Source organism: Sus scrofa, chromosome 13 (assembly GCF_000003025.6).
Source record: "Sus scrofa isolate TJ Tabasco breed Duroc chromosome 13, Sscrofa11.1, whole genome shotgun sequence".
Classification (NCBI taxonomy): Eukaryota; Metazoa; Chordata; class Mammalia; order Artiodactyla; family Suidae; genus Sus; species Sus scrofa.
The window spans coordinates 39,230,946-39,250,978 of record NC_010455.5 but is presented as its reverse complement, the minus strand read 5'-3'; the positions used below and the strand labels follow the sequence as shown (position 1 = coordinate 39,250,978).

The window sequence follows — 20,033 nt, the reverse complement described above, 5'->3', positions numbered from 1 at the left end:
CTTCGGCCATAAAAAGACAAAAAACAAAAAAAATAAGTTCCCATCATGGTTCTGTGGAAACGAATCTCTCTAGAAACCATGAGGAGGACTCAGTTTATTAAGGATCCTGTGTTGCCATGAGCTGTGGTGTAAGTTGCAGACACTGGCTCAGATCTGGCATTGCTGTGGCTGTGGTGTAGGCTGGCAGCTACAGCTCCAATTGGACCCCTAGCCTGGAAGCTTCTATATGTTGTGGGTTCAGCTCTAAAAAGACAAGAAAGAAAAAAGAAATGAAAAATATTTTTACCTTGTGATGGAAACTTGGAATTTAAACCTTCATATATAACATACAACAGTGGTAATTATATTTATTATGTCATACATTGCATCTCTTTACTTTGTACTTTTGTATGGTTTTGAGTTTCTATCTAGAGTCTTTTGTTTCAACCTGAAGAACTCGTATTAGCCTTTCTGACAGGCAGGTCTAGTGGTAGTGAATTCCCTCAGCTTTTATCCATATGAGAAGATCTTAATTTCTTTATTTTTAAAGAACTTTTTTTCCCCAGATACAGTATTCTTGGTTGAAAGATTTTTTTTTTCTTTTAGTGCTTTCATCCCTTTTTTGCCTGTGAGATTTCTGTCAAGAAATAAGTTGATAATCTTATGGAAGCTCTCTTGTGTGTAATGAGCTACTTTTCTCTTGCTGCTTTCAAGATTCTCCCTTTGTCTTTGACTTTCAACAGTTTTATTGTAATGTATCTTGATGTGTAGCTCTATGTGGGTTTATCCAAATCAGAATTTGTTCAGCTTCTTGAATTTTTGTGTCCATGTCTATCCTCAGTTTTGGCCAACCTAAGCACTGTAGTGACAACACTGGATCCTTAACCTGCTATGCCACAAGAGAATTCCTAGATTTACTACTTTTTTTTTTCCATTCTACAGCACATAGAGTTCCTGGGCCATGGATCAGATCTGAGCCACAGTTGTGACCTATGCCACAACTGCAGCAATGCTGGATCCTTAACCTGCTGAGCTGGGCCAGGGATTGAACCTGCATCCTACTGCTCCAGAGATGCAGCCAATCCCATTGTGCCATGGCAGGAACTCCTAGACTCACTACTTTTTTTTTTTTTTTTGTCTTTTTGCCATTTCTTGGGCCGTTCCCACGGCATATGGAAGTTCCCAGGCTAGGGGTCTAATCGGAGCTGTATCTGCCAGCCTACGCCAGAGCCACAGCAACACAGGATCCGAGCCATGTCTGCAACCTACACCACAGCTCACAGCAATGCCGAATCGTTAACCCACTGAGCAAGGGCAGGGACTGAACCCGCAACCTCATGTTTCCTAGTCGGATTCGTTAACCACTGCACCACAACGGGAACTCCCTAGACTCACTACTTTTGATGACAGAAATTTATTTCTAGGAACACAACAATGTGCATATTAGAAGATGGCTTTAAAGGGAAAAAAGTATAGTTTAAGGCAGTATTAAATTTCAGCATTTATTTAAATGATATGATTTGTTTAAAAGATTTTATTTTGAAATGAAGCTTGAAGTTTATTTTAAAAACTGTCTAGTGAAATAGTGATGCTGTTTTTACTTGAAATATATCCAATAGAAAATGTTTAATAACCAGCTCTCCAGAGAGTTGGAGGGGAACCTCTGATTTGTAGCATTTGTGTTTTTGTGCTGTAAAATTCCCCCCATAGATTATTTAAAACTATTAACATGATGGCACTGAAAACAAAGTTGGGAAGAGCTATGTGTTTGAACACTGTTTCATGATATTTTACTGTATGGCTACAATGGATTTAAATAAACTCCATAGCTTATGTAATAATAAATGTAATAAAATAGGAAGTGATTAGATTTATATATTGGTTATCCTTGTTTTTAATATAATTTATTTAATTGTAAATTTATATAATTTAATTTTTAATGTTGTCTGTATTTAACATTCTGCTTATAAATTCCTGAAATTTTAACAATTATTTCTAACATCCAAAACAAGTTACCTCTAGCATACCTCTGGGTCCATATCTTTATGTTAATTGGGAATCTTTGGTTGCAACTGAGAAAAAAACAAACTAAAATGAAAAATAGCTCAAACTAGCTTAAGTAAAAGAGTCATTGGCTGCTTACATGAGTGAATGGTCCAGAGGCAGAGGTAGACGGGATTTTGATGTGGCTGAATTTAAGGGCTCAAATTAAGTCCTGAGTAATTACTCTTTCTATCTACTGGCTCTTTGCTTCTCCATTTCTCTTTCTTTCACTGACCTCATTCTATGGACCATCTCAAGTCTGTCTCAGTCCCTAAAAGAAGACTCTAATTGGGTCCTCTTAAATCATATGCCCGCTTCTGAATCAGTGGCTATGTATAGGGGCTTGGAAAACTCTGACCAATTGAGTCTTCCACTCAAGAGATGGGAGAAATGGAGGCCAAAATTGACAACCCCACCAGAATGGGAGAGATACTACTCTAAAAGTGAGATGTTACCAAAAGAAAGGAAAGGGGGAAGAAAGCAAAAACAACAGCTTTTCACCATATTCTGCTTATAATTACATTTTTATTTTAAGAGTCTGTTAAGGAATGTGGGCATGAAGGGCCAGAAGACAGTCTTTCTAATCACAGACACTCAGATTAAAGAGGAAGCTTTTCTAGAGGATATTGACAGTGTGCTAAATACTGGAGAAGTACCTAATATTTTTGCAGCAGATGAAAAGCAAGAAGTGATGGAGGTAAATGCTTTTTAGGGAGCACTGCTCCCAACATAGAAATTTTATCTTGAATCTTCTCTGTTCTTCAGGATAAATATAGCTTGTGTAGAGAATTTTGGTAACTGGAAATTTAATGTATATTATTTTAATACATTTTAGATGAATTTTAAATAGTTTCTTCTATACTTGTGAGACAAGAATTTTAATTATTTTAATTCATTTTTTCCATAATTATACCACTGTGTTTCATTTGTTTGATCTTATTTACCATGTTTTGAGTGATTAGAGATATTTGTTTGTTTATTTATTTATTAATTTATTTGTCTTTTTGCCTTTTCTAGGGCCACACCTGCAACATATGGAAGTTCCCAGGCTAGGGGTTGAATCGGAGCTGTAGCCACCGGCCTATGCCAGAGCCACAGCAACTTGGGATCCAAGCCACGTCTGCAACCTACACCATAACTCACGGCAACGCCAGATCCTTAACCCACTGAGCGAGGCCAGGGATCAAACCTGCAACCTCATGGTTCCTAGTCAGATTCATTAACCACTGAGTCATGACGGGAACTCTGATTAGAGATTTTTAAATCACATTTGAGGATTACAGTGATATGAGAAAACATAGCTTTAAAACACCTTTTCATTAAATTTGATGGTTTACCTCTGGCTGATAAAATTTTGAAAAGACTTAATGTGGTTTTTTTTTTGTCTTTTTGCTATTTCTTTGGGCCGCTCCCATGGCATATGGAGGTTCCCAGGCTAGGGGTCCAATCGGAGCTGTAGCCGCCAGCCTATGCCAGAGCCACAGCAACGTGGGATCCGAGCCGCGTCTGCGACCTACCCCACAGCTCACGGCAATGCCGGATCCTTAACCCACTGAGCAAGGGCAGGGACCGAACCTGCAACCTCATGGTTCTTAGTCGGATTCGTTAACCACTGCACCACAACGGGAACTCCATTTTTTGTGGGTTTTTTTTTTTTTGTCTTTTTGTGAAAAGACTTAATGTAACTCTGTACTAATACTGATATATCTGAGAATCATGCTTTGTGATTTAACTGACATAAAAACACAGTATTGAAGCACCCACTACTTCAGATGTCCTGGCCTTTTACCCCGATTTCTAAGATCTTCCCACTCAAGATTTCAGCTAGTATTCTCCTTTCCTGTTACCATAACTACTTTTACCCACAGAATATATCACTCACATGTACATGCTTCATTCCAGCCTCCAGTGATAGCATTTGGAAAAAAGTGGTTTCATCTTGGTAGTTTAAGCACCCTACTTTTCTCTTCTATAGAATGGAACTATTATATACACAAAATAGTTGCTCCTATATAGCATTGTTGTGGGTTCTGAGGATCAAATGAAATAAGGCACTTATGAAATGTCAGGCACTTGGAAAGCCCTCAGTGAGTTTGGTACATTACTAGTTCATGTCCTGGGGTGGGGAAGGAGAAAGAAAAAAAAAAAATCCCAAGTTTTCTGCTTTTATGTGGGCAATGTCAAGGATGTGGCCAAGTTTGCTTAGAATTACCAAAAATGGTAATTCTAATTCATAGGGAAAATTCATCCTCCACACTCTCATCTAAGGAATGGGACACTCTGGGAAACGGGGTTTTCTAAGTCATGCAAGGCTTTTCTGCTCACTTTAGCTGTTGTTTGTCTTTTCTTTTAACGACCACACCTGTGCCATATGGAAGTTCCGGGGCTAGGGGTCAAATCAGAGCTGCAGCTGCCAGCCTACACCACAGCCATGGCAACACTGGATCCAACCCACATCTGTACCCTATGCTGCAGATTGCAGCAATTCGGATCCTTAATCCACTGAGCGAGGCCAGGAATCAAACCCTCATCCTCACAAAGACAATGTCAGGTCCTTAACTCACTGAGCCACTCTAGAACTCCTTGTTTATCTTTTCTTCTCATCACTTTGCTACAAAGCTATTCCATTACTTCACTACTGTTTTATGGTATGATCCAACTGTAGCCTTAAGAAATTCTTTCCTTCACATTCCACCAAAGCCTATGCACACCGTATCAGTTTATCCACAAGGAAATAGCCAAGGTCAGAACTAAGGGGTGCCAAAATGCACCCCTGTTTCTGCTTGCTTTATACTACCTTTTTAAAACAAAAGAGGTAATATAAAAGAAGTTATGTTAATTTCTTTCCATACCTTGCACCATCTTATATATCCCTCTTTGAAGACCATGTCTTAGACTTTGTTTATTTCATCCATCTGACAAAGATTTTATTTCACCCTCACTCCTGATAACTTAGCTCTATAGCTTGGCCCCAGCACTGCCTAAAGGGCACCTCCTGTGGGCTCAGCACATCTTAGATCAGCATCAGAGTTCCAGCCTCAGAACTCCATTTCCAGACTACTTTTTCCACTGTTCCATTTACACTCCTTGCAGAATTAAATTATTGCAATATTTTTCTCAGTATAGCAGGGACTTACTATATTTAGTGATTTTTAAAGTTCCCTTTTAAAAGTCTCATTCATATTTGAAATAATTTATCATTCCTTCTTTTAAAATCTGCTTTCTCTTGACTGCTATGAAATTTCACTCATTTCGTTTCCTGTCTCCCTAATTATTCCTTCAGTAACTACTCTTTCTCTTGCTCCCCAGAATTAGTTGTGCTCCCAAAATATATGTGTGTGTGTGTCGGTAGCTATTACTCCCTCCCACAGACAGCTTATCTACTCTATAATCATTAACCATTATTTCTGTGTAAATAACCTGTATATTTATATCACCATTCTGGCCCTTTCTTGAACTCTTGTTCTACAGTTACAACCACGTATTACCTTTCTCTATCTTAACATCCCCCTGTTAACCCAGAGTTGATGCAGACATACCACCTGAACATAATTTAGACTGGCATTGATCATCATAGTAGTAATTTGCAAATTACTGTCAGAATAAATATACAGAGTTGATTTAGTTTCTCATAGATATAGCTATCACATAAAGGGCATAGCTGTAGTCGAGAATTCTTTCAGAAATAAATTCATTGTCATAAAAGTGGAAATTGTATGATCATTATGACCACTCCCTAAATCTGCTATTGAAAGAAATTTAAATCTCTTTATAAGATAATTTATTGATTGCTAAAACTTTTCTACTCTGAACAAAGAATATAAAAAGCTGAAAGGTACTTACCTATGTGACAAGAACTGTAATCTCTTTAACCCTTCAGCGACCCTCTGATGGTAGGTACTCTTTTCCCCATTTTATAGATGAAGAATGTAAGTTACAGAGAGGTTAAGTAATTGCCTCAAGGTCACATAGGTAATCAGCTTCAAGCTGGGATTTGAATTCAATAAGTTTGATTCTAGAGCCATTATTCATAACCTCATGTAAAATGCCTTTCTCATACAGACACACAAAGGAAGAAATTAAAAGTGACCTATAATCTCATTGCCAAATAATTCTATTAACATTTCAAAAATACAAATATTATAAGAATAAAATTAAATAATTTAACCAGCATAAGAATGGCCAAAAGGAAAAAAATGATATAAATCAAGAAAAGTGTCCAAAATAAAGAAAGCCTCCCTCTCACACTCTCCCTTAAGTATATCTTACCAAAAATAACCACAGTTAATAGTACTTTGTGATTGCGTCCATAAAAAAGTATTTATATACTCACACATATATACCTATACATTTTTTAATTTAACAAAGAGGATAATGTTATACATATTATTGCATTTTTTTCATTTATCTTGCTGATTTTACCATAGCACATATGCTGATACCTGATTATTTTTAACAGTGTATAAAATTAAAATATATGGATGTTTTATAATGTTCTTAACTGGACACTTTAGTTGTTTAGATGTATCTCTCAAAACAATGTTGAATTATGTCATATATATACATATAAATGTACATACATATAACTCGGTGAACTTTTGGTGAGTATTTTTATAACTTAAATTTTTGGCAGATACCTGTTTTTAAATTACAGAATTATGGAATTGAAGGTAGTCTTATAAGTGCAAACTATATTAAAGCTATTACATTGATATAAAACCAAAATTTTAAAGATATTTATAAAGGAAGTAATAAAAATTCTTAATATTCAAATATTTATTACTCTCATTATCAGCTTACTCTTTTTATTTATGAGGCTTTTTCTGATATTCCTTAGGGTGTTCGTCCTATGGCTCAGGCTGGCAATAAGCATGATCAACTCAGCCCCTTAGCCCTGTTTGCTTTCTTTGTGAATCGCTGTAAAGATAATCTTCATGTGGTAGTGGCCTTTAGCCCCATCGGAGATGCCTTTCGAAATCGCTTGAGACAGTTTCCATCCCTCATCAATTGCTGTACCATCGACTGGTTTCAGGTTTGTATTTTTAGGGGGAGGGATAACTAAATCCTTTGGAATTTTACTGAAATCTTAACCTCCAGTAGTATACCCTCATCAAGTGTTTCTTGACCACTTACTCTAATGGCAGGCATAATAATTGGCATCAGGAACTGATAAGACTACATGATCCCCAAAAGGAGCTCACACACTAGACTGGAAGACAGAAAAAGGCAATCAGTAAATGAGCAGTTATAGTTTGTCTTTTTATCTTTTTAGAGCCGCTCCCATGGCACATGCATGTTCCTAGGCTAGGGGTCTAATCGGAGCTGTAGGCACTGGCTTACACTACACTACAACCACAGCAACAACAGATCCGAGCTGCGTCTATAGCCTACACGACAGCTCACAACAACGCCAGATTCTTAACCCACTGAGCAAGGCCAGGGATCGAACCTGCAACCTCATGGTTCTTAGTTGGATTTGTTTCCCCTGTGCCATGACGGGAACTCTGAGCAGTTATAGTTATATAAAAGAGCCATAGTCTTCGTGTGCAAAGTGTATACTTATTAAGATAGTGACTCTGAATTATGAAAATGAATTAGTTACATAGAGAAGAGGTATATTAGGAACTAATAGGATATAGTATATATACATATGCATATGTGTACGTGTGAAGATATAGCAATAGATATATCTATATATATCTGTACATATACGTATTATAAGGAATTAGTTGACATGATATTGAAGGCTGGGGAAATTTCCATGATCTGCATCTGGCAAGATAGAGACCCAACAGAGCTTATGGTGTAGTTCCAGTCTGAAGGCCAGCAGGCTTAAGACCTAGGAAGAGATGATGTTTCAGCCCAAAGGCAAGAAAAACCTGATGTCCCAGCTTGAAGGCCCTCAGGCGGGAGAAATTCCTCCTTATTCAAAGGAGGGTCAGCCTTTTATTCTGTTCAGACCTTCAATTGATTGGATGAGGGCCACTCATACTAGGGAGGGAAATCTGCTTTGCTCAGTCCATTTATTTAAATATTGAATCCATCCAAAAATGCACCTCACAGAAACACCCAGAATAATGTTTGACCAAATATATAGGCACCCTGTGGCTCATAGTCCGATTGACACATAAAATTGACCATCTCAAGAGGATAGTTTGTGCAAAGGTGGAATAGTGGGGAGAACATGGCTCAGTTGGGCAGATAGTTTGGTATGGCTGACTGGCAATGAGGACAGTAAGAGGTAAGATGGATCTTCGAGTGGGTGCCAGACTATAAAGGAGTTTGTCAATGTGCCTAGGAGTTTGGTTTTATACCAAAGATATTGTGGGGGCTTTAATATATCTTTAGCTAATCTATATTTTGGGCATAAAACCCCCAAACACCTAGAGGCTGTAAGGTAGGTGATTTGGAGTGGGGCAAACCAAGAGACAGGAAGACCCAACTGGGTGGTGATTTCATTCATGCCAAAAGCAAATGGTAAAGGCCACCACCACCTCACTTCAAGAAGGTAAATTGTCACTGCCTATATAAAACCATTAAGTATTGATGCTCTTAAGAACAGTAGCTCATGGTGCCTTCTATTATTTGTTTTATGCCCAATAGAATGTGGGCTATAGATTGATCCTGGATAATATCTTTTAAAAATAAATTTCTGATACTAATTTGTTTTATTCTCTTTTGCCTATCAATTGCATGTTTGAAAAACTAATTCTGCCCTTTTGAGGATTGCATGTATGTTTCAGCTAGTGAATGTTTTAGTGTTTATACAATAAAAACTGTGTGAAACAGTTTTGCTTTATGCAAACTATTAATATTGCTTCCTTTAAGTAGTCCAAAACCAAAACCGAACACAGGCTGTCCAATGATAATTTTTGGGAGTGAAATCTTATAATACAATTCTACTACTTCTGGATATCTTTTTTATAACCATTAAGACTTTCTATTTATTCTAGTACATGTGATTCATACTTGATGCTGGAAATTTTTAAAAAAGGGAACTGGGAGTTGCAAATAGATAAGGGAGAGTAAGTGGATAATAGAGAAGAACAGAGATTTTAGATTGGGACAGTGGGGATATAGAACCTGTATCAGGGTTGTCGATGGCATTGTTTGGGACCTGGGTCTGTGAAGCTCAGGAAGTGAGTGTAAACTGCTATGTCACACAGTCAGGCAGTCATTGAATTTTGGATAGATCTCTGTTTTCTAAAGTAGGGTGTACACTTACCAAGGGTATCAAAACAATTCAGAGGAAAAGATAAGAAATTATTGGAATATTAATTTTTGTATGAGACATTTCATATGGATTAACATTGACACACTCAGTTTGCATGTCAGCTGGCCATGTGTCATAGGACGTATGCAACATGCCCTGAGGAATTCCTGCAATTAACTGAAAATTGAAGATATGTAATGCAGTTGTAAGTGGATAGTAAGAGAATGGCATAAACTAGCAGGAACCAGCTTGAGCTCTGTATCAGCTACATCATGAGGCAAAAACTGTGACTACTTAACAAGATCTGGCAAGACATTGGTAAAAACAAATTTAAGAAGGCTGTTTGGAATATGGATTTATATAAACTGTTTAAATGATAAAGCTTATTCCCAGGGTGTGTTATGACTTGCAATATTAGCTTATGACGCCATGAAAGATACTGGTTATCTATCAATAGCCATTTTCTACCCACTCCATCTCTGCTGACAGAACTCCAGTTTTGTTTGGGAAATCACTATCCATGTAGCCATATATAATTGGGATTGATTCCTGGTTGGTCTGAGTCAGCACTGGTGCTCTCATTCCTCTTACTATTGATTATTTCACACGTGAGTCTGTTCATGACCCATTCTTTGTCACTGGATCTTGATTTAAAGTCTGCTGGGGAGCTTTGGGGAGAGACTTTTTCATTATAAAGAATTATATGATTGGAGAAATCATATAACACTTATTATGGCATTTTAAATAAATTCATTTGTCTTAATATTAAATCTTTAGCTGCCTCTTTTGAGGTTTAAAAATATATTAGTACAATAATACCATATGAATACAGTCTGTTAATAAATATATATATACTGGTAGTGTGTGCTTACAACTTTTTTAACTAATGGAGCGCTTGATCAAAAAGTTTTAATTTTACTAGGATAGAGGGCTGGATACTGAAAAAGTTGATCTTAAAATGCATATTATCTACTATAAAGGAAAAAAATTACAAGTATCTTGTTGAATCTAAATGAAATGAAGTTTGGAAATTACTCTGAGCAAGTGAAGATTTAATTACTCATTTAACATAAATTATTTTGTTGAATAAATATTTCAAATATTTATTGGTCAGTGTTGTTTTAAGTACTGAAGATAACAGCAGTGAGGAAAAAGTCCTTGCTGTTATGGATTTTACATTTTAGTGGTGAGTTGGGGAGACAGACAAAAACAAATGAATAAATATATGTCAGATATTGGTAAGTGCTAAGAAAAAAATTCAAGATAAGGGAAAGAGTAATGAGGGAAAGAATGCTGTTTTGGAAAGCCTTCTTTGGGAAGACCTTCCTGGTAGACTGGCATCTACACAGAGATGTGGAAGAGTGACCCACATGGAGGTCAAGGTGAAGAGTGTTCTAGTCAGAGGAACAGCAAGTCCAAAGTCCAGAGACAGAAGCACCCTTGGCATATTCCGGGAAGAGCAAAGAAACCACTTCACTGAGATAGGGAAGACTGAAGGAGAAGCGAGTTTATGGGGAAGAGAATCAAAATTGTAGTTTTGGATGTTATAACTAGTAGGAATTATGATGTGCTTCTAGTAACAGAAACCTAAACTAAACAGATAGGGTTCTGGGGTTTTTTTTATCTCTCATACAGAAAAAAATCTGAAGGTAAGTAGACTGGAACTTTTCTGGCTTAACAAAGTCATCAGAATCCTATGTTCTCGCTTAACTATCGTGTGTGTGTGTGTGTGTGTGTGTGTTTTCTTTTTAGGGCTGCACCTATGGCAGATGGAAGTTTAAGGCTAGGGGTCACATCAGAACTGCAGCTTCAGGCATATGCCACAGCCATGGCAACACCAGATCCGAGCCACATCTGTGACCTACACTGGCAATGAAGGATCCTTAACCCACTGAGCAAGGCCAGGGTTTGCACTTGCATCCTCACAGAAACTGTGTCAGGCTCTTAACCCATTTAGCCACATCAGGAACTATCCAAGCATGTGGTTTCCATACTGAGATTCATCATATGGTTTAAGGTGGCTGCTGGAACTCGCAGCTTTCACATCTGTGTTCCAGGCAAGAAGTAGAGTAATGGACAGTGGGGCAAAAAAGACATAATGCTAGTTCTATGTAACTCTCTAGAGAGCCTTCTCTGATGTCCCCACCCAACATCTGCCTACATGTCATTATCCACTCTGAATTGCAGGGGAGTCTAGAAAATGTAGTATTGAAGCTGGGCATATTGCTATCTAGAAAAAAACTGGAGTCCTAAGGAAAAGGGGCTGGTAGATATTAGGAGGGCAGCTAAGCAGCCTGTGCTATTGTCATGCTAAATTTGGGATGCCTACTAGACATCCAAATGGAAGAGTTAGGGAAATAGTGTAGTATATCTTCAATATGTAAAATATGATTGACCTTTCCTTTATATTGTGTTAATTTTGGTGTATAAAATATTTATTAGATCTTTCATAAATTTACTTGTGACTTTAGCCCCCTAATTCTATTTTCTCTATCAAAGTTTGAATTTTCTCAATCCCAAGTTCTTCTCACATAGAAAGATAATTTATATAATTGGAGTGTGACTAGTCATCTTAGATTTCATTTGTTTTTCTTTTTCTTATATTTAGCCGTGGCCTGAAGATGCTCTTGAACTTGTAGCTGTGAAATTCTTAGAGACACTGGAGCTTACCGAGGTTGAACGACAAGAGATAGTTCCAATCTGTAAACACTTTCACACTTCCATTATGGATCTTTCAGAAAGGTTGATATTAACAAATTTTAAAATGATAATAATGCCTTGTATTTTGAAGCATTGCTTTTATGAAATCCCAACATTTTAACAGGGTGTCTACATATTATAAGTCTCTCTGATCATTTAATTTTTTAAGACTTATAAGTAATAGAAAGCAACTTGATATATGTTTAACAAAGAGAGGGATATCTTACAAAGCTTAAGGGAAAGTATACAGCTGGATCTTAGTAATGACTGGAAGCAGGAGTTAAAAAGCCACCAGAAACCCAGAAATGCTTTTTTTTCTGTTTCTCGTCCCTGTTTCTCTTGGGGCATCTGCTTTCTTCTTTCTCTTTGCAGACTGAATTTTCCACTTCCCAGAACATATGGAAGAAAATGTCTGCCTCTCAGTTCTCAAGTTTACTTCTTTTAATTCCAGCTGTAGGCAGAGACTGATTGGTTGTTTCCATCTCTCTATTCCAGTTATTTTCCAAAATGTGATTAGCCTTATTTGTGTCCAATGCCCAGTCTTGGTCTGATGTGCTGTGGTTAGGGTGGCAGTTTTTGTAGAACAAACATTACTGCTGGGGCAGTGGTTGGAAGTTCTCAGATAAGGAAGGAGCTTGTTGGTGGGCTGTGGATACCTTAAAAGTATTAGCTTTACCTCTGTTCATCTCTGAGATCCTCATTTCGAAGTTGCTCATGGTATATTGCCTATACAGAGTTTTATAGCAAGCTATCATGTTTGTCTTGGATAGTTACACCAAGCTCTAGTCTATGTACTTGTTATGAAACATCATTGCAACCATTATTTTTGGGGTTTTGTTGTTGTTGTTTTGCCTTTTAGGGCCACACTTGCAGCATGAGGAGGTTCCCAGGCTAGGGGTCTAATCAGAGCTACAGCTGCTAGCCTATGCCACAGCCATAGCAATGTGGGATCCAAGCCGCATCTGCGACCTATACCATAGCTTGCGGCAACACCTGATCCTTAACCCACTGAGTGAGGCCAGGGATCAAACCCACAACCTCATGGTTCCTAGTTGGATTTGTTTCCACTGCGCCATGATGGGAAATCCCATCCATTGTGTTTATGTGTATGAGTAGGGTAGTCTTGTACTTCTGGCCAAACCCCATTCACCTAACATGTGACCTGTGTGCAAGCAATGATGACATTCTTGCTGTGCTATCTTCAGTACCCTTTCCTACTATACTTGTGTGTAGTATCTTGGGTGTCTTACAGGTTTAGAGCCTCCTGACATATGAAACAAATAAAAAGGCCTGTTATCTTTCTTACATCTTGTATCTTTTGAGAAACATTTTTTGATTTGTGGTTTTTAAGTACATCCTCGCTATTTGATATTTTGTAGGCAAGAATTAGGATGTGCTTCTGTGTAAAATTCTAGAATGTTATAAAGTTCAAGTATATAGCAGCTTCTGAATAAAGTTAACCTTTATTCTTAAATGTTTGTTGTTAATACTACTCTTTGTAAACCAATTACTTATAGTAAGATATGCTATCTCTCTTTTAGGTTCTTGCATGAGTTAGGACGACATAACTATGTTACTGCTACTTCTTACCTTGAACTTATTGCCTCATTTCGACAGCTTTTGACTAAGAAGCGTCAAGCTGTAATGGAAGCAAAACAGAGATATGTGAATGGACTTGACAAATTAGCTTTTGCTGAGTCTCAGGTAAATTTGATGAGCTGCTCAAATGGTAATACATAATGGAAAATGTAAGAAAGTGTAATAACAAGAGCTATAATTTGTTGAGAATATTTGTGCCAGGTACTGTATTTTGAGCTTCATGTGCATTCCTTCAATTATTCCTCATAACAACTCTATTAGGTAGACACTTTTATGATCCTCATTTTACAGATGAGTAAAGTGAGTTTTAGAGAAATTCAGTAAGTTTCCTGACCATACAGACTCAAATACACCCTGTTTTATTCTTAGTTTGGGAGCATTTGGAGAGAATATAATGTCCACATTGACTTTTTAAAAAAATTGTTATAATTGATTTACAATGTTCTATAAATTTCTGCTGTACAGCAAAGTGACCCAGTCATATATATATACATATATATACATTCTTTTTTTCATAATATCTTCCATCATGTTCCATCACAAGCTATTAGATATAGTTCCCTGTGCTATACAGCAAAACCTCATTTCTTATCCATTTCCAAATGCAATGGTTTGCATCTACCATCCCCAAACTCTTCATCCGTCCCACTCACTCCCCCATCCCCTTTGGCAACAACAATTCTGTCCCCTACATCCATGAGTTTATTTCTGTTCTTTAGATAGGTTATTTGTGCCATATTTTAGATTCTACACATAGTGATATCATATAGTATTTGTCTTTCTCTTTCTGACTTACTTCGCTTAGTATGAGAATCTCTAGCTTCATCCATGTTGCTGCAAGTGGCATTATTTTGTTCTTTTTCATGGCTGAGTAGTATTCCATTGTGTTTATGTACCACATCTTCTTAATCCATTCATTTGTCAGTGGACATTTGGGTTGTTTCTATGTCTTGGCTATTGTGAATGGTGCCATAATGAACATAGGGGGTGCATGTATCTTTTTGAATGAAAGTTTTGTCCAGATATATGCCCAGGAGTGGGATTGCTGGATCATATTGTAGTTCTACAGTGAGTTTTCTGAGGTACCTCCATACTGTTTTCCATAATAGTTTTACCAGTTTATGTGTCCACCAACAGTGTGGGAGAGTTCCCTTTCCTCCACACCCTCTCAAGCATTTGTCTTACTAATGGTAGCTATTCTGACCAGTATGAGGTGGTGCCTCATTAGAGTTTTGATTTGCATTTCTTTAATTATTAGTGATGTTGAGCATTTTTCATGTGCCTGTTGGCCATACATATATCTTGTTTGGAGAAATGTTTGTTTAGGTCTTCTGCCCATTTTTCAGTTAGGTTGTTAGTTTTTTTGCTGTTGAGTTGTATGAATTGTTTGTATATTTTGGAGATTAAGCCCTTATTGATTGCATCATTTGAAACTATCTTCTCCCATTCTGTAAGTTGTTTTTTTTTTTTATGGTTTCCTTTGCTGTGCAAAACTTGTAAGTTTGATTAGGTCCTATTGGTTTATTTTTGTTTTTATTTCTATTGTCTTGGGAGACTGACGTAAGAAAACATTTGTACAGTTTAGGTAATAGAATGTTTTGCCTGTTCTCTTCTAGGACTTTGATGGTGTCTTGTCCTACGTTTAAGTCTTTAAGCTATTTTGAGTTTATTTTTTGCATGGTGTGATGGTGTGCTCTAGTTTCACTGATTTACATGCAGCTGTCCAGTTTTACCACTTGGAATAGAATTTTTTTCCCATTTTATATTGTTGCCTTCTTTGTCAAATCTAGGTTGACTTTTTATTGTAATAGCTAGTTAAATGTAAGATTGGAGATTTTTTTTTTAAAAGCCAAGTGCTACTAATACTTACTAGCATTATTTCAACATAGGCAGCAGAGTATTTGGGTGGTACATATGCATTGTATACCAGAAACATAGAATAATAGGAATACCCTGAGCTGCCACCTTTTTTTTTCTACCTGCATTTCTTCCATGACAACTGCATTTTGCCACTGCCCTGTCATACTCAAGGAGGATAAAATATTTTTTTAATTTTATTTTCCCACTGTACAGCAAGGGGATCAAGTTATCCTTACATGTGTACATTATATTTTTCCCCACCCTCTGTTCTGTTGCAACATGAGTATATAGACAAAGTTCTCAATGCTACACAGCAGGATCTCCTTGTAAATCTATTCTAAGTAGTGTGATAAGCCCAAGCTCCTGATCCCTCCCACTCCCTCCCTCTCCCATCAGGCAGCCACAAGTCTATTTTCTAAGTCCATGATTTTCTTTTCTAAGGAGATGTTCATTTGTGCTGGATATTAGATCCCAGTTATAAGTGATATCATATGGTATTTGCCTTTGTCTTTCTGGCTCATTTCACTCAGGATGAGAGTCTCTAGTTCCATCCATGTTGCTGCAAATGGCATTATGTCATTCTTTTTTATGGCTTAGTAGTATTCCATTGTGTATCTATACCACATCTTCCGAATCCAATCATCTGTTGATGGACATTTGGGTTGTTTCCATGTCTTGGCTATTGTGAATAGTGCTGCAATGAACATGCAGGTGCATGTGTCTTTTTCAAGGAAAGTTTTGTCCGGATATATGCCCAAGAGTGGGATTGCGGGGTCATATGGAAGTTCTATGTCTAGATTTCTAAGGTATCTCCAAACTGTTCTCCATAGTGGCTGTACCAGTTTACATTCCCACCAACAGTGCAGGAGGGTTCCCTTTTCTCCACAACCCCTCCAACATTTGTTATTTGTGGCCTTATTAATGATGGCCATTCTGACTGGTGTGAGGTGGTATCTCAAGGTAGTTTTGATTTGCATTTCTCTAATAATTAGGGATGTTGAGCATTTTTCCATGTGCTTGTTGGCCATCTGTACATATTTCTTGGAAAAAATGTCTATTCAGGGCTTTTGCCCATTTTTCCATTGGGTGATTGGCTTTTTTGCTGTTGAGCTGTATAAATTACGTGTATATCCTAGAGATTAAGCCCTTGTCCGTTGTGTCGTTTGAGACTATTTTCTCCCATTCTGTAAGTTGTCTTTTTGGTTTCCCTAGCTGTGCAAAACTTGTCAGTATGATCAGGTCCTATTGGTTTATTTTTGCTCTTATTTCTTTTGCCTTGGGAGACTGACCTGAGAAAATATTCATGATGTTGATGTCAGAGAGTGTTTTGCCTATGTTCTCTTCCAGGAGTTTGATGGTGTCCAGTCTTATATTTAAGTCTTTCAGCCATTTTGAGTTTATTTTTGTGCATGGTGTGAGGGCGTGTTCTAATATCATTGCTTTGCATGCAGCTGTCCAGGTTTCCCAGCAATGCTTGCTGAATAGACTGTGTTTTTCCCATTTTATGTTCTTGCCTCCCTTGTCAAAGATTAATTGACCATAGGTGTCAGGGTTTATTTCTGGGTTTTCTGTTCTGTTCCATTGGTCTGTCTGTCTGTTTTGGTACCAGTACCACACTGTTTTGATGACTGTGGCTTTGTAGTATTTCTTGAAGTCTGGGAGAGTTATGCCTCCTGCTTGGTTTTTGTTTCTCAGGATTGCTTTGGCGATTCTGGGTCTTTTGTAGTTCCATATAGATTTTTGGATTGTTTGTTCTAGTTCTGTGAACAATGTCCTGGGTAATTTGATAGGGATTGCATTGACTCTGTAGATTGCTTTGGGTAGTATGGCCATTTTTACAATATTGATGTTTCCAATCCATGAACATGGAGTATCTTTCCATTTCTTTATATCTTCTTTGATTTCTTTGATTAAAGTTTTATAGTTCTCAGCATATAGGTCCTTTACCTCCTTGGTCAGGTGTATTCCGAGGTATTTGATTTTGTGAGGTGCAATTTTAAAAGGTATCGTATTTTTGTATTCCTTTTCTAATATTTCATTGCTGGTATACAGAAATGCGACTGAGTTCTGAATGTTAATCTTATATCCTGCTACTTTGCTGAATTTGTTAATCAGTTCAAGTAGTTTTGGGGTTGAGTCCTTAGGGTTTTCTATGTATAGTATCATGTCATCTGCATACAGTGACAGTTTGATCTCTTCTCTTCCTATATGGATGCCTTTTATTTCTTTTGTTTGTCTAATTGCTGTGGCTAGGACTTCCAAAACTATGTTGAAGAGCAGTGGTGGGAGTGGGCATCCCTATCTTGTTCCTGGTTTGAGTGAGAAGGCTTTCAGTTTTTCCCCATTGAGTATCATATTTGCTGTGGGTTTATCATAAATGGCTTTGGTTATGTTCAGTAATGTTCCCTCTATACCCACTTTGGCGAGGGTCTTGACCATGAATGGATGTTGGACTTTGTCAGATGCTTTTTCTGCGTCTATTGAGATGATCATCTGGTTTTTGACTTTTCTTTTGTTAATGTGGTATATGACGTTGATTGATTTGTGTATGTTGAATCATCCTTGTGAACCTGGGATGAACCCCACCTGGTCATGGTGTACGATCTTTTTGATATGTTGTTGGATTCGGTTGGCTAAAATTTTGTTGAGAATTTTTTTTGGTGTTATCTTTGTCTGGTTTTGGAATTAGGGTGATGGTGGCATCATAGAATGACTTTGGGAGTATTCCTTCTTCTTCAACCTTTTGAAAGAGTTTAAGGAGGATGGGCACCAGTTCCTCTTTATATGTTTGGTATAATTCACCTGTGAAGCCATCTTGTCCTGAACTTTTATTTGTAGGAAGTGTTTTTATGACCTCTTCAATTTCATTTCTAGTGATCAGTTTGTTCAGTTGGTCTGTTTCTTCTTGATTCAGTTTTGGCAGGCTGTAAGATTCTAGAAAGTTGTCCATTTCTTCCAGATTGTCAAATTTGTTGGCATATAGTTGTTGATAGTATTCTCTTATGGTTTCTTGTATTTCTGCTGTATCCATTGTGATTTCTCCTTTTTCATTTATAATTTTGTTTATTTGGGTTCTTTCTCAAGGAGGATAAAGTCTTTTGTGAAGAAAACTGGCCACACTCTCATGGTGTAAAGGACTGGAAGAAAAACTAGAAGAACTGGAAGAAAAAAATTAAGCTTTTCTGGCCCCAATACCTTTTGACACATTTAAGTTTCAATTTTCTGTGTTTGGCTTCTGTAGCTATCATAGTTAGAAAAACTAATGATATACTATCTATTTAGGTTGGTGAAATGAAAATGGAGCTTGTTCAATTACAACCCAAATTGGAGGAAGCTAAAGTTGAAAATGCACATATGATGCAGGTAGAGTATCCTGAATTTTTAAAATTGATGTCAGAAGACAATTGAAATATATAAAATTAGTCTTAAAAATAGGTCTTCATATTTTGCTGCTAAATCTTAGGGATGTTACCCATTTCACTTGACTCATTGGGTTCCATGTGGTTTGTGCTGTTTTTGAAAAGAGGTGGGAAGCCCATTACCAAATTAGTTTACATATATTTACATTTCTCCTCATTTTATCCTTCAAAATGATATGTTGCCATTCCCTCATTTTCAAATATTATTTTGTCTCTAGGATAGAGAAGGCAATATGATATTTAAGGACATGTATTTATTTTCTTTCCTTCTTTTCTTAAGGTTATTGAGATAGAGTCTGCACAAGTGGAAGCAAAAAGAAAGTTTGTGAAATTTGATGAAGAGATAGCCAGTGGAAAGGCTGAAGAAGCCCAGGCTCTGAAAAATGAGTGTGAAAGTGATCTAGCTGAGGCAATTCCAGCCTTGGAAGCAGCTCTGTCTGCACTGGATACACTCAAGGCAAGTGTTTGAATTAGCTTGTGTTTCATCAACAAAGTAAAACTGTATACAGGTATTTGGTTAACTTGGTATAGTTCACTTTCAGTGGGTGGTGTTATATTGTTTTTTTCCAGTCAAATGAAACTTTATTGTTATTTATTTATTTATTTTGCTCCATTTAGAACATATTCCCAGGCCAGGGATCAAACCCACACTGTGACCTGTGCCACAGCTGCAGCAATGCTCATTCTTAACCTGCTGTGCCACAAGAGAACTTCCAAAACTTTACTCTTACAATTCCTCTTTGATATACTGTAGTTTTATATTTTTGATTTTTGTATATTATTTATAATTTTCATTCAGGGTATTTCAGTGGAAATGGAACAATCTCTAAGAGGCCAGAGTAGTTTTGTACATAGACCAGGAGACATGCGTTAGGGTGTGGAGCCACCTTTCTGTACCCTTTTGGGTGTGCATGTACAGAAAAACCTAAAGATCATTTCCAATACAGATGTAAGCGGCACCTATCTGCATTACATTGTGTTGTGTGTGACTTTTTTACAGTGTCTCTAGGCGAAACTAAAAGAACTTTACCATCTAAAGTAGAGACCAGCTTTTGTTGACTAGGGAGGCCCAGTGTAGTATGGAAGTTCGAGATATTCAGACCCCATTCTTTGCCTTTTTTTTGTAATCAATGGCCTAACTTTCAGGTAAGATACCTGACAAGATGGTGAGTTCAACCTGTGGGTAATTCAGCATCTTACAGGATCAAACTGTATCTGTT

At 37.3% G+C, this 20,033-nt stretch overlaps 1 protein-coding gene across 1 annotated transcript in view; it reads left to right on the top strand.

Annotated features, from left to right (window-relative positions):
- The window catches only part of DNAH12 (dynein axonemal heavy chain 12), a 247,107-nt gene that overhangs the window by 144,288 nt on the left and 82,786 nt on the right, over positions 1-20,033 (top strand). The window contains exons 45-50 of the mRNA XM_021069807.1: positions 2,558-2,719; positions 6,860-7,054; positions 11,844-11,977; positions 13,477-13,639; positions 18,677-18,757; positions 19,094-19,270. Coding sequence (XP_020925466.1) covers positions 2,558-2,719; positions 6,860-7,054; positions 11,844-11,977; positions 13,477-13,639; positions 18,677-18,757; positions 19,094-19,270 — 912 coding nt within the window. The remainder of the gene's footprint in view (positions 1-2,557; positions 2,720-6,859; positions 7,055-11,843; positions 11,978-13,476; positions 13,640-18,676; positions 18,758-19,093; positions 19,271-20,033) is intronic.